This window comes from Monopterus albus, unplaced genomic scaffold (genome assembly GCF_001952655.1).
Source record: "Monopterus albus unplaced genomic scaffold, M_albus_1.0 scaffold26.1, whole genome shotgun sequence".
Taxonomy (NCBI): domain Eukaryota; kingdom Metazoa; phylum Chordata; class Actinopteri; order Synbranchiformes; family Synbranchidae; genus Monopterus; species Monopterus albus.
Window position 1 is genome coordinate 1928786 of NW_018127906.1, and position 12511 is coordinate 1941296.

The 12511-nt window shown below is 43.6% G+C and overlaps 1 protein-coding gene across 1 annotated transcript; it reads left to right on the forward strand.

Moving 5' to 3' along the window:
* The first annotated feature begins 5288 nt into the window (after nt 1-5288).
* LOC109957440 (GTPase IMAP family member 8-like) lies at nt 5289-11327 on the forward strand. The gene is made up of 7 exons (XM_020595331.1): nt 5289-5297; nt 6219-6264; nt 6340-6399; nt 8543-9783; nt 9854-10570; nt 10729-10752; nt 11010-11327. Coding segments are annotated over exons 3-7 (2301 nt in total). The 5' UTR covers nt 5289-5297; nt 6219-6264; nt 6340-6398.
* Nucleotides 11328-12511: the final 1184 nt, after the last annotated feature.

Here is a 12511-nt window from a genome sequence, read left to right on the forward strand (position 1 = left end):
GTTTAGGAATAATGCTGACTCAGCACTCGCTGCAGAAGCTACAACAAAATAAAGTGCCGTTACTTGATATGTGTGTGTATAATGTTTCCCTATACTCTGATTGTTATACTTTTTGTTTTGTATTTTAGTTTTACACGTCTGTGCGCTTCTTTATTTGGGTGATCGTGGTCGTCAGGACACCAGAATTTCCCTCGGGATCAATAAAGTATCTAATAGACAATGAATGACCAGCCTGATCACCTTCTGCACAGGACTTTGTTAACGAAATAAACTCTAACTAACACTGTTTGTTAACAGGAGAGCAGAGAGCGCGCTGGCCCAACACAACACAACACAACACAACACAGCACAACACAACGAGGACTCCGGACTGAATGTGATTTACTGATCTGAAGGAGTAAAGGTTAAACTTAAGGCTGGTTGTAGTTAAGTGAGTTATAAACAGGCTGAACTTGTGTTCACACACACACGTTTATTCGAGTCTTTTAAAGGAGGGTCTCTGGTTCTGCCTTTTCCCTCTTACCGACCTTGTGCCCACATTTCAGCAGTGAATCACTGAATGTTCATCCTTTTCAAAATAAATGATAAAAGTTGAATCACACATGGGCTTCACTCATCAACAGGGGGTTAGTTGTACTGATTCATTTTAATTTAAAATCATGTTTAAAAAACCTTGTAATTCTTCAGGATGAGGAAGATTCAACCGCTACACATGATTTCTAAAACGTGTCATTACAGGGCTCTGTGGTGCCACATCTCGCTGGCATATGAAGTAAAAATCAGCGTGTGCTTAAAGGTGCGACTGACTCTGACCGGGTTCCTTGTGTCTCGGGTTGTAAGGACCGAAAACATTTTATCTGTACTCGAGGAGATTAGTGGATCAGAAAACATGGATTCGGTGTTTATGGAGCAGCTTCCCCTCTGTCCGTGTTGGACCGAGAGCGGCGCCGAGCTCCTGGACACACGGAGCCGAGACCGGCCGAGACGCGGCGGTGGACAGAGGGCGAGCAGGGGAAACACTGTCTATGCTCTGTTCTGGTTAAAGTCTGAGAAGCTAAAGACAGAAAACCACTACAAATAAATAACACATTCATGTTATGAGACATTTCTGTATTTGTATCTCATGGATCAGCTCCTCTGATGATCAGACTTGCAGAAATGCTGCGCTCGGTGCGCGTCCACGCCTCCAGCTGAAGTCGGAGCTCTCTCTGGGAAACTCGGCCTGGTGTCATCAGCCCCGCCCTCACTGAGACACAGACACTCTGACGTCACTCAACACAGCAGAATCCACGGAAACTGGTTTCCAGTGATGTTAAATCAAAGTCTCCCAGTGAAAACCGTCAACTTAGAGACCAGACCTATGAGTAAACTGATAGAAATCTCCCTGACATTAAAACCAGACGGCTGCAAATTTATTAAGTTTAAATGAAAGTAAAACAGCTGATAACTTTACCTCCAAACCCAGCGGCACCAGTCCTGCTCTGAGCCTGGCTCCCTGCCCCACTTTGTAAAACCCTGTGTCAAACATTTAGGATTTACCCAAATTTTAAATTAGACAAACAAATTAACTTTGTGTTTATCTCCAGTTTTTTGCAGTTGAGACTTTTATCGAGGGTTAACTCAAATGTTCAAACTATGTTTTACGGGTGCATTAACATTAGTTTAGGCTGCACTGGCCTTTTGTTACCGTGGTTTGATGTTTCCTTTTTAAGCTCCTGTTTTGGCCTCTTTATGTTTGGTTTATGTTTTAGTTTGTTGTTGTTTTCAGTCGTGTGATATAAAAAATTCCCATTGCCAAATAACATTTACTATGATGTCTACCTTCTGACTAAGCTGCTGTGAACCACTGTGGACTGTGTCTTTCCTTCTCCGCCGTTTGGTTTGGGTCAAAGTACCTAGTACTTAGTACCTAGTACCTAGTATGTCTGCTCCTGACACACCTTCGTCTCCTCTCTGCTCTCAGTCACAGTCCTGTGCTTCTCTTTACTGGAAATGCAGCAGTCTCAACTTCAGGTGAGTAGGTTTTACCAAAGATACATGAAGAAAAACAAACACCTACAGCTGAACTGTCTCACGCAATACACCTTTTCTAAATGTTCACTTTGCACTGAGATGAGTACTTTACTTCAAACACTTGTACTTGTGGTGGTCTAGTAGTATCAGAAATACCTGGTGTTACTGGATAATGCTGTTCTGGAGGAGACAAACACTATAAAGGGTAAAAATGTCATTTTATGTTTCCTAATTTCACTTGTCTAGTTGTTCAGAAAACCTCCATTCTCAATTGTTAAGTGAAAAAATTCTACAACCAGCTTTCGATCCGTCCTCAGGTGTGTCGAGAAGACGCTGAATCAAAATCAGAAACTATGTCGGGCCAACGGAAGAGAAAAGCAGCAGCCTCAGGTAAAAGCAGCGTGTCCAGGTGTTTGGAGAGGAAACAGCTGTCAAACGGACACAAGGCTGAATTATGACACTTGACATTTTCAGACCCTCCGGTCAAAGGCTGACTTTTCTAGATGTGATATATAGCTCTAAAATTCTTCCTCCTTCCAGAAAATTAAAAGTGTTTAGATCTTGGTAGGTGGTTCTGTTCTTCCACTGAGCCTCGTGTTTGTACTCGACTCCTCAGATTCTGCTGCTTTTCTGCCTGTATTGGTAAAATGTTGATGTGCTTCTAACTCCACAGTGGAGACTAGGGCCCGTATTCACAAAGCATCTTAGAATTCTCTCAGAGAGCTCCTATCCTAAAAAGTCTGAGCTGGGAGTCCTAGACTAAAAGTGATTTAGGAAACTTCTCAGAGCAACTCTGATCAAGGAAAGTACAAAAACATTTATCTTAGTGAGGAGGTGTGGTTGACCCCATTGCTAGGGATGACGCAGCAAATCATGGACTGTGATTGGTTGATAAAAAATCTGTCACGGTCTTTACAAAAATGCGGAGACAAACACTATAAAGGGTAAAAATGTCATTTTATGTTTCCTAATTTCACTTGTCTAGTTGTTCAGAAAACCTCCATTCTCAATTGTTAAGTGAAAAAATTCTACAACCAGCTTTCGATCCGTCCTCAGGTGTGTCGAGAAGACGCTGAATCAAAATCAGAAACTATGTCGGGCCAACGGAAGAGAAAAGCAGCAGCCTCAGGTAAAAGCAGCGTGTCCAGGTGTTTGGAGAGGAAACAGCTGTCAAACGGACACAAGGCTGAATTATGACACTTGACATTTTCAGACCCTCCGGTCAAAGGCTGACTTTTCTAGATGTGATATATAGCTCTAAAATTCTTCCTCCTTCCAGAAAATTAAAAGTGTTTAGATCTTGGTAGGTGGTTCTGTTCTTCCACTGAGCCTCGTGTTTGTACTCGACTCCTCAGATTCTGCTGCTTTTCTGCCTGTATTGGTAAAATGTTGATGTGCTTCTAACTCCACAGTGGAGACTAGGGCCCGTATTCACAAAGCATCTTAGAATTCTCTCAGAGAGCTCCTATCCTAAAAAGTCTGAGCTGGGAGTCCTAGACTAAAAGTGATTTAGGAAACTTCTCAGAGCAACTCTGATCAAGGAAAGTACAAAAACATTTATCTTAGTGAGGAGGTGTGGTTGACCCCATTGCTAGGGATGACGCAGCAAATCATGGACTGTGATTGGTTGATAAAAAATCTGTCACGGTCTTTACAAAAATGCGGTCTTTGTGAAAAGAGAATATATGGACGTGGATATATGGATATATATGATGGACAGTGAAATCATAATGTTTGTATATTAAAAATACATATATATGATCATGAATACAGGCTACTTTATGCAAAGTTTCTGTTATAGGCTAAATATCTTAAAGTTAATTAAAACCGAACTGGTGCTGTGGTTCCTCTTTCTGTTCACAAAAACGTCTTCATTTTCCGATGGTGCGACTATGCGAATGTGTGTCCCATCAATTGCACCAACAACACCAGGAAAACCCCTATGTCCATGAATGCCCTTCTGTGAGTCTGCAGAGTGTAAACGTCCAGTGGAAATGAAATAGATCGTGCCACTACATGGGACTGTGAAAGCGCTTCAATAGTTTGTGTGATCACTGTACTGATGGAAGGTTGTGACAGACTCAAGTCATCGCTGCTGCACTGTTGCATCTTTCCGGTTGTCAAATACCTCAGAATTGTAATCACTTTGATTTCTGGCGTTATGGCATTACTACGAGCGGTGGGAGATGTGAGCGCATCTCTAATAAGGTCAACCACAAACATAATCCCATCGTGATCCAATCTGTAGCGGTTAATTAACTCACAGTCATTCATTGTTTCGAGAATATTTCTTCTTTCCACCATTTTGTCCGCTGCTAGAGGAACTCTTAAGCCGCTTAAAAGTCCTCCTCTCTACTCTTACAGATTTTTACCTTAGGAGCTGTTCTTAGGGCTAAGATGTTTGGTGGTCACTTTTATCTTTACTAAGATTTAGTCCTAAATTTAAGGGAAAATTCTAAAAAAACGTCATAACTCTAAGAGTTTTCTTAGAATTTCGTCACTAGGAGCAACTTTTAGGCTTAGGAAGCTTTGTGAGGATCACAGCTGTACAGGCTAGTGTGAATATCTGTCCATTAATAATTAGACATCAATAAATAACTGACAGCGTTTATTTCAAAGATCCACATCTGTACTGTCATAAAGAAGGAGAGTCAGGCTAAAGGTCTGGTTTATTGAATTATGTTGAACCAGATTTGGTTGAACCATTTATCAGATCAAATCAAGTTGCTCAGAGAAAGTTCTTACTCTCAGGTTTTATATCAATAGTCTCACACATTTAAACTTGACCCTCAGTGTGGTGTTTACTGTTGGACCTGCTGATTTACTACTGACTCTACAAATACACAAAGGTTCAGTTCAGGTGTCAGGGAGGGGTGTGTGTGGAGCTCCCATGAAGGTGGCGGAGAGAACCCAATTAAAGAGCCAGTAAGCAGGGACAGCAGAACAGAGTTTAATGTCTTTCTCTGGAACAGAATCAGATCGGAGCAGAAATAGTCTGGATGGATCAGGCAGAGAGTAATGCTTAGTTCGGTCCACGGTCGGGGTCTCCAGCAGGGCAGCAGGGAAGGCAAAGCAGAATCTTTAGTCGGCAGTACATGCAAGGTGTTGTTACCAGGAGAGCAGTCCAACAAAAGGGATGAGGCAGTATCTCGGGTCGATAGAACAGGCAGGGTGTCAGTATCAGAATAACCAGGCACTGAAGGGGAAAAAGAGCTGGAGAGTCTAGATGATGCATAGAACAATCTGGCAGCTCCCCACAGAGCGAGGAGCTGCTATATGCTGTGGTGAGCAGGTGTGAATGATTGAGTAACGGGTGAAACCAATGTGATTGATGATATGAAGTTCCCAGGAGTCAGGGAGAGCTGGGGACAGGAAGTAGTTACAGAATAAGAGCGTTGCAGGAAGTGGATGGGGCAGAATCATGACATCAGGAGCTTTTTTAATTGTGCAACCATCTAAGAAATAAAGTTCTTTGTGTTTCTTTGACACGATTTCTGCTCTAAAGGTTTTATAAGTAAACCAGAGGCTGATTTAGTCCAAATGGACTGAGCGTGCACGCTGCTGGTGCCCTCAGCGCCTTTAAGCAAGGCAGGTAACTGTACGTTGTTATTCTGCCGTCACCACTAGAAAACTGCAGCATTGAGCTGCAGGTGGAGACATAAGATGGGGAGACTGTTAGAGACGTCCCCGTATGACACCTGTTAATCATCCTGCTGGGGCGGGAGTTGGGTGGATGGATGGGTCAGCAAGAATGTCTTTATTTACTGTATTATAGGACCTAGAGCAGCCATGGAGCTGTTTGTCTGTGAGGGGGTGCATGTTTTGCTTATCTCGTGCACACACCTGGTCACTGATCAACAGGTGGAGGTACCAGGCCGAGATAACACAGCAATGTGCCAACAAGGACAGAGAATGATAAAACCACAAGCTAGTACCGATGGGAGCATCTCGGTCCACCTCAGTACGTTTGTGTGTGTATGTTAAGATGTTTTTAGGGACGTGAGGTGTCCTGCAGTGATTACTGTCCAGCTGGGAGCTAAGTCTCAGTACAGATCAATTCAAACAACTCCTACTTTTCCTAGAACAGAGCAATGACACTTATTAAATATAGAAATAAAATCGAGAAGTTGGAGGTTAATGGTCTGCAAAGTGAGAAATAAGAACAGAAATGAAAAGCACAGAGCTGCTAACATGTCTCTGTTCAGTACGTCGTCTCTGACCTGCAGCAGTTCGCTCCCTCTAGTGGCAAAGGTCGGTAACAGCACTGTCTTGACTTTGCCTTTATCACTGTAACTGATTCATTTGTATGTTGTTGTGTCCTCACAGTGACGGATGATGTGCGACCCTGGAAGCGCAGCCACAGCTTTGGATTCCTGCCTCCTCACAGTGAGTTGAAATGAGTCATAACTGGCACGGTGGCGCAGTGTATAGCACTGACACCTCACAACGAGAAGGGTGTGGGTTTGAACGTGATGCCTGACCGGGGCCTTTCTTTGTGGAGTTTGTGGGCTCTCTCCAGGTACTGTGGCCGTCTGTGCTGATGTGACTCGATATGAGTTTTTCCCCTCCCAGTGACTCAGACCTGGTGTGTCCACAGCAGTGTGAACAGACCAGACCAGATCTGGTCCACCTCCATATGTGCTCCTAGACCCAATTCCTTTCTGACCTCTGACTGTTTGACTCTGTCCTGTCAATTTCTTCTGCAAAACGTTTGTGCTGTTGAGTCTTTCAACTGAAATGCTTCAATGCTGTGACTAAGAACCGGTTTCCTCTTGGCATTGTCAAAGGTCAAAGCGTTTATTATCATATGCACAGTTAGGAAACGTGTTTCCCTGTACAATGAAATTCTTACTTTGCCGTCCACATGAATGCCACATAATACAAGTGAAATATAAAGTAGATGAGCAATAACACAAATCTAAATAGGCAGTAACACAAAGTGATTTGAGTCACTTATAATATTATTGTTGTTTACAATGACAATTAAGGCTTTCTGTTCTATTCTATTCTTCTTCCTCTCTCAGCTGTTCCCGTTAGGGGTCGCCACAGCGAATCATCTGTTTCCACCTAACTCTATCCTCAGCATCCTCTACTCTCACACCAATTAACTTCATGTCCTCTTTTAGCACATCCATATATCTCCTCTTTGGCCTTCCTCTTGACCTCTTGCCTGGCAGCTCCATCTCCAACATCCTTCTACCAATATAACCACTATCCCTCCACTGCACATGTCCAAACCATCTCAATCTGGCCTCTCTGACCTTGTCCCCAAAACAGCCAACCTGAGCTGTCCCTCTGATGTGCTCATTCCTAATCCTGTCCATCCTGGTCACTCCTAAAGAGAACCTCAACATCCTCATCTCTGCTACCTCCATCTCTGCCTCTTGTCTTTTCCTCACTGCTACAGTCTCTAACCCATACAGCATAGCTGGTCTCACTACTGTCTTGTACACCTTTCCTTGGATTCTTGCTGACACTCTTCTGTCACACAACAGTCCTGACACCTTTCTCCACCCACTCCAACCCGCCTGCACTCGCCTCTTCACCTCTTTCCTACACTCCCCATCACACTGGACTGTTGACCCCAAATACTTAAACTCCTGCACCTTCTTGACCTCAGGCCCCTGTAACCTCACTGTTCCACTTCCCTCCCTCTCGTTCATACACATGTATTCAGTCTTACCACGACTGACTTTCATTCCTCTTCTTCTCAGAGCAGACCTCCACCTTTCCATGTGTTCCTCCACCTACTCTCACTACAGATCACAATGTCATCCGCAAACATCATTATCCACAGAGATTCCTGTCTGACCTCATCTGTCAACCTGTCCATCACCATAGCAAACAAGAAGGGGCCTCAAAGCCGATCCTTGATGTAGCCCCACCTCCACCTTGAACTCCTCTGTCTGACCTACAGCACATCTCACTACTGTCGTACCCCTCTCATACATACCCTGAACTACTCTGACGTAGATACTGAAATGAGTTAAATCTGTCATTACGGCTGTGGTCTCCCACGGTTTTAATGTCAGTAGGTCAGTGTGCGGCAGGCTAGCACCAGGTGCCTGTATCTGCACTGTGAGGTCGTTTGGAGTTAGAGTTACAGGCATTCAGTGACCATGAACAAATTTGCACTGCCTTTGTTGTGCTAGTCAAGTTAAGAATCTTTATTGTCATTATGCATAGCACAACGAAATTTTATCCGGCAGCTCTCGGCTTAAAAGACACATTATTTACATAACACACAATTGTATAAGTCAATATACAACAATGAGCAAATAAAAAGGTATGTATGGGACCTAATCAGGTTAGCAGCAAAAGAGTGTAATGTAATGCAAATATTGTTATTTATATAATTTATTACTGGTGCACGTCTGCAGTGGTCATGCTATGCTGGCAGAGGTTAGAGTCCACTTTCTGGCCGGCTGACAGCTCTTCACTAGTGTTCGTCATAATCCTGTTAGATTGGGCTTGTGCTGGGTCAAGTTCACTTTTGCTTCATCTTTCTAATTCAGTGTTTTGGTTTCAGTGTCAGAGCTGAGGGTCGTCCTGCTGGGGAACAGCTGGTCTGGGAGGAGCTCACTGGGGAACTTCATACTGGGAGAGACTGGGTTCAGCACTGAGGAAGAACCAGTCTGCTGTCAGAGAGTCAGAGGACGGGTGGAGGAGAAAGGAATAGTTCTCATCAACACCCCAGATCTGCTGCGTCCTGGTGTTTCCCAGTACAAACTTAAAAAACATGTAGATGACTGTGTGAGACACTCTGATCCTGGACCTCATGTGTTCCTGCTGGTCCTACAGCCTGAAGACTTCACTGAGCAACACAAAGAGAAACTGTGTGCCGTTCTTCAGCTCTTCACTGATCGATCATTTAATCACTCACTGGTTCTGCTGTGTCCACCCAGAGAGCAGAGGTCAGGTGAAAACTACAAGAACCACCCTCCACTAAAAGAAATGATCAGACTGTGTAGATACAGACACATGAAGCTGGAGGAGCTCGAACGTCCAGAGCTGTTAACACGACTGGGTCAAACTGCAAAGGAGAACAGAGGAGAGCATCTGAGCTGTGGCCTTTTTCAGGACGAGGATCCAGGTTTAACCATGAGACCGAAGCCAGCTTTAAACCTGGTTGTGTGTGGGAGGAGAGGAGCAGGGAAGACCTCAGCAGCCAAGACCATTCTAGGTCAGACAGAGCTTCACTCAGTCTCCAACTCCCCACAGTGTGTTAAACATCAGGCAGAGGTGTGTGGACGTCAGGTTTCCCTGGTGGAGCTGCCTGCCTTGTATGGAAAACCTCCGGAGGCCGTGATGGAGGAATCACTCAGGTGTATCTCCCTCTGTGGTCCTGAGGGCGTCCATGCCTTCATCCTGGTCCTACCTGTGGCTCCCCTCACTGATGAAGACAAGGGAGAATTAGAGAGCATCTGGGACACATTCAGCTCTCGAGTCAAGGACTTCACCGTGATCCTGTTCACTGTGGAGTCAGATCCTACAGCTCCAGCTGTTGTTAACTTTGTCAGAAAGAGCAGAGACATCCAGGAGCTCAGTCAGAGCTGTGGAGGAAGATGTGTTGTTCTCAGCATCAAGGACGGGCATCAGGTCTCTGAGCTGCTCCACACTGTGGACACGATGACACTGTCCAAGGACAAACCATGCTGCTACACAGCAGAGACATTTGCACAGGCCCAGATGGACAAAGTCATACAACAAGAGACATGCATCACCAGGCAGCAGGCTCAAATTGAGGAGCTGAAAAATACCACAAACGTGGTCATTTGTGAGTATTTCAGTCATAAATTTTTATATTTTATCTGCTTTTCCTAAACCAACTACTGCAAAGCAACTACTTAAAATAAGTCATGCTAATACTAATGTTGCAGGTGAAGAAGAGAATCAGAACCCAGAGTGTCTGAGGATTGTGCTGATTGGGAAAACTGGGAATGGAAAGAGCTCTACAGGAAACACCATTCTGGTAAAAAAGAAGTTTAAAGCCAAATTAAGTCAAAAATCAGTCACCAGACATTGCCAGAAAGCAGAGGGAGAAGTGGACGGTCATTGTGTTGCTGTGGTCGACACTCCTGGTCTGTTTGACACTAGTTTGTCACCTGAAGAGGTGAATGAGGAGCTGGTGAAATGCATCAGTCTTCTGGCTCCAGGACCACATGTCTTCCTGTTGGTGTTACAGATTGGACGACTCACAGCAGAGGAGAAGGAGACGTTAAAACTTATCAAGGAGGGCTTTGGGAAAGGTTCAGAAAAGTTCACCATCGTTCTTTTTACAAGAGGAGACGACCTGGAACGTGACAAACTGTCCATCAAAAATTATATTAAAAAGGAATGTGATGATACCTTGAAGAAGCTGATCTCTGACTGTGGACGAAGATACCATGTGTTTAATAACAATGATAAACAAAACCATACACAGGTCAGTGAGCTGATTAAAAAGGTCGACTCCACGGTGAAGGAGAAAGGAGGCAGCTGCTACACCAACGAGATGCTACAGGAGGCTGAAGCAGTGATAAAGAAGGAGGTGGAGAGGATCCTGAAGGAGAAGGAGGAAGAGATGGAAAATAACAGGAAGCAACTAGAACAAAAACATGAGGAAGAAATGCAAGTGATAAAAGGGAAAATGGAAAAACAGAGAAGAAACTGAACAAGAGAGAAAACAGAGACAAAAAACTCAAGGAAATGGAGGAAAACATCAAGAAGGAGCGTGAGCAGAGAAATAAAGAACAGGAAGTGAGAGAAGAAGAAGAGAGGAAAAGAAAAAGAGAGGAAGAAGTTCAACGACAGATGTGGGAACAAAAACTTTATGCTCTGGAGGAACAAATGAAATCAGAATCGGAGCTGGAGTAGCAGAGAGAGTTGATGAGATTGGAGTGAGAGGCCTGAGAGGAAGAACAAAAAGAATGGTGGGTGAAACAAAAAGAAGAAGATGAATAGAGATGACAGGACGAGCAAAGACTTAAAAATCTTCAGAAAGAATATGCAAAAAGCTCAAAGAATTAGAAGAAATGGAGAATCTGAAAAAGACATATGAGGACGAGGCCAGAACCAAAGCTGCAGAGTTCAATGACTTCAAAGAGAAAGTGAGAAGCGAACTTGCTGCTCAGAAGGAAGAGCAGGAGAAACAAATGGAAGACAAAGATGAGAAGTATGACCTGTTGAAGGCGCTCAATGCCCATCAGGAAATGCAAAGGAGAGAGAAACATCAAAGAGAAATCACCGACTTAGTGAAGTGTGTGACCAGAAAAGGTCAAAATATCCAAAAAATTAAGGACATCAAACAAACATTGCCGCCAAATGGCGGGTAAAACATCTACATGAACACTAGCATGGCATGCACCCCAAACTTGAAATTGACTCCCTACGTTAACTTAAGACAACTTGAATATTCGTACATGTCACAAAGCACTTTAGACCATTACAATGCCCGAAAAATGCTTCAATACACACTTACATACTGAACCATCCACTACTGAACAACGGTGAATTCGTGGTAAAAACAGCACTAATTCAGCAGCACAGGCCTGGCCTGTAAATAGCTTACATAAAGTACCTATTAATACTCCCAAAATAAAAAGTGTAAACAAGTGACATTAACTTAAAAATACAATCTAAATACGGCACTGTGTAAAATAAGATATTAAAGAAACGAGTAGGCACAAAAAATACAAGGATTTAAATAAAAATAAAAAGACGATCTTACAAAGACCTCTAGTGGTGTTTTTGGTACTGCCGTAACTTAAAAACTACACCATCACTTCCTCAATCTCACATAACCTGCTACAGCTTTACTCTCCTGGTTTTTCTTGCAGCAAAGTCATCTACAACATCATCATATGACAACTGATTTGAGACCACATGGTTTATGCTTATAATGGCAAGTCCACTGAGACGTTCTTGCATCATAGTAGATCTCAGGTAAGTTTTAATCAGTTTGAGCTTAGAGAAGCTTCTTTCAGCAGCAGCCACTGTAACAGGAAGAGTGGCAGAGATTCTCAAAGCAACCCACATGTTGGGGTAAATTTCTGCCAGCTTCTTCTCATACAGGAAGGTCAAAAGTTCCATGTTTGTCATATTGTTTGATGGCAATGGTGGGAAATTCTTCATTTCCTTTGCAAGTTCTGTGCCATCAATGTCCGGCTGGCTGTCATGGGTCAGAGCAGTACTTAGGGTTTGACACTTCTGTAGCAGGTCCTCTTCTTCTAAGTTGGGGAAATCGAGGAGCACACCAAACGTGTTATTCACCTCTCCAAGATTCTGAAATCTCTCATCAAGTGAAGAGATGGCAGTATCCACGACCACATTAAAAAATGTGGTTTCCATTTTTCGTAGTGCATCTTGTATGGGCTCATCTGGAGACTCATAGCCAAAGTGCCTTTTTGTGGTTCTCAAACGCTTTTGTTTGAGTTCAGCCTCCACATTCATCTCTTCACACATCTTCTTTGCAATTGTCTGTGCATCAGAAAATCCAGTGTTTCTGTAACTGGTGAGG

Excerpts from the sequence above, each read along its gene's own strand:
- LOC109957440 (XM_020595331.1), top strand. Across the intron at positions 10,571-10,728 it reads GGATCCTGAAGGAGAAGGAG|GAGCAGAGAAATAAAGAACA; the intron begins GAAGAGATGGAA and ends AAGAAGGAGCGT. Across the intron at positions 10,753-11,009 it reads AGAGAAATAAAGAACAGGAA|CTCAAAGAATTAGAAGAAAT; the intron begins GTGAGAGAAGAA and ends ATATGCAAAAAG.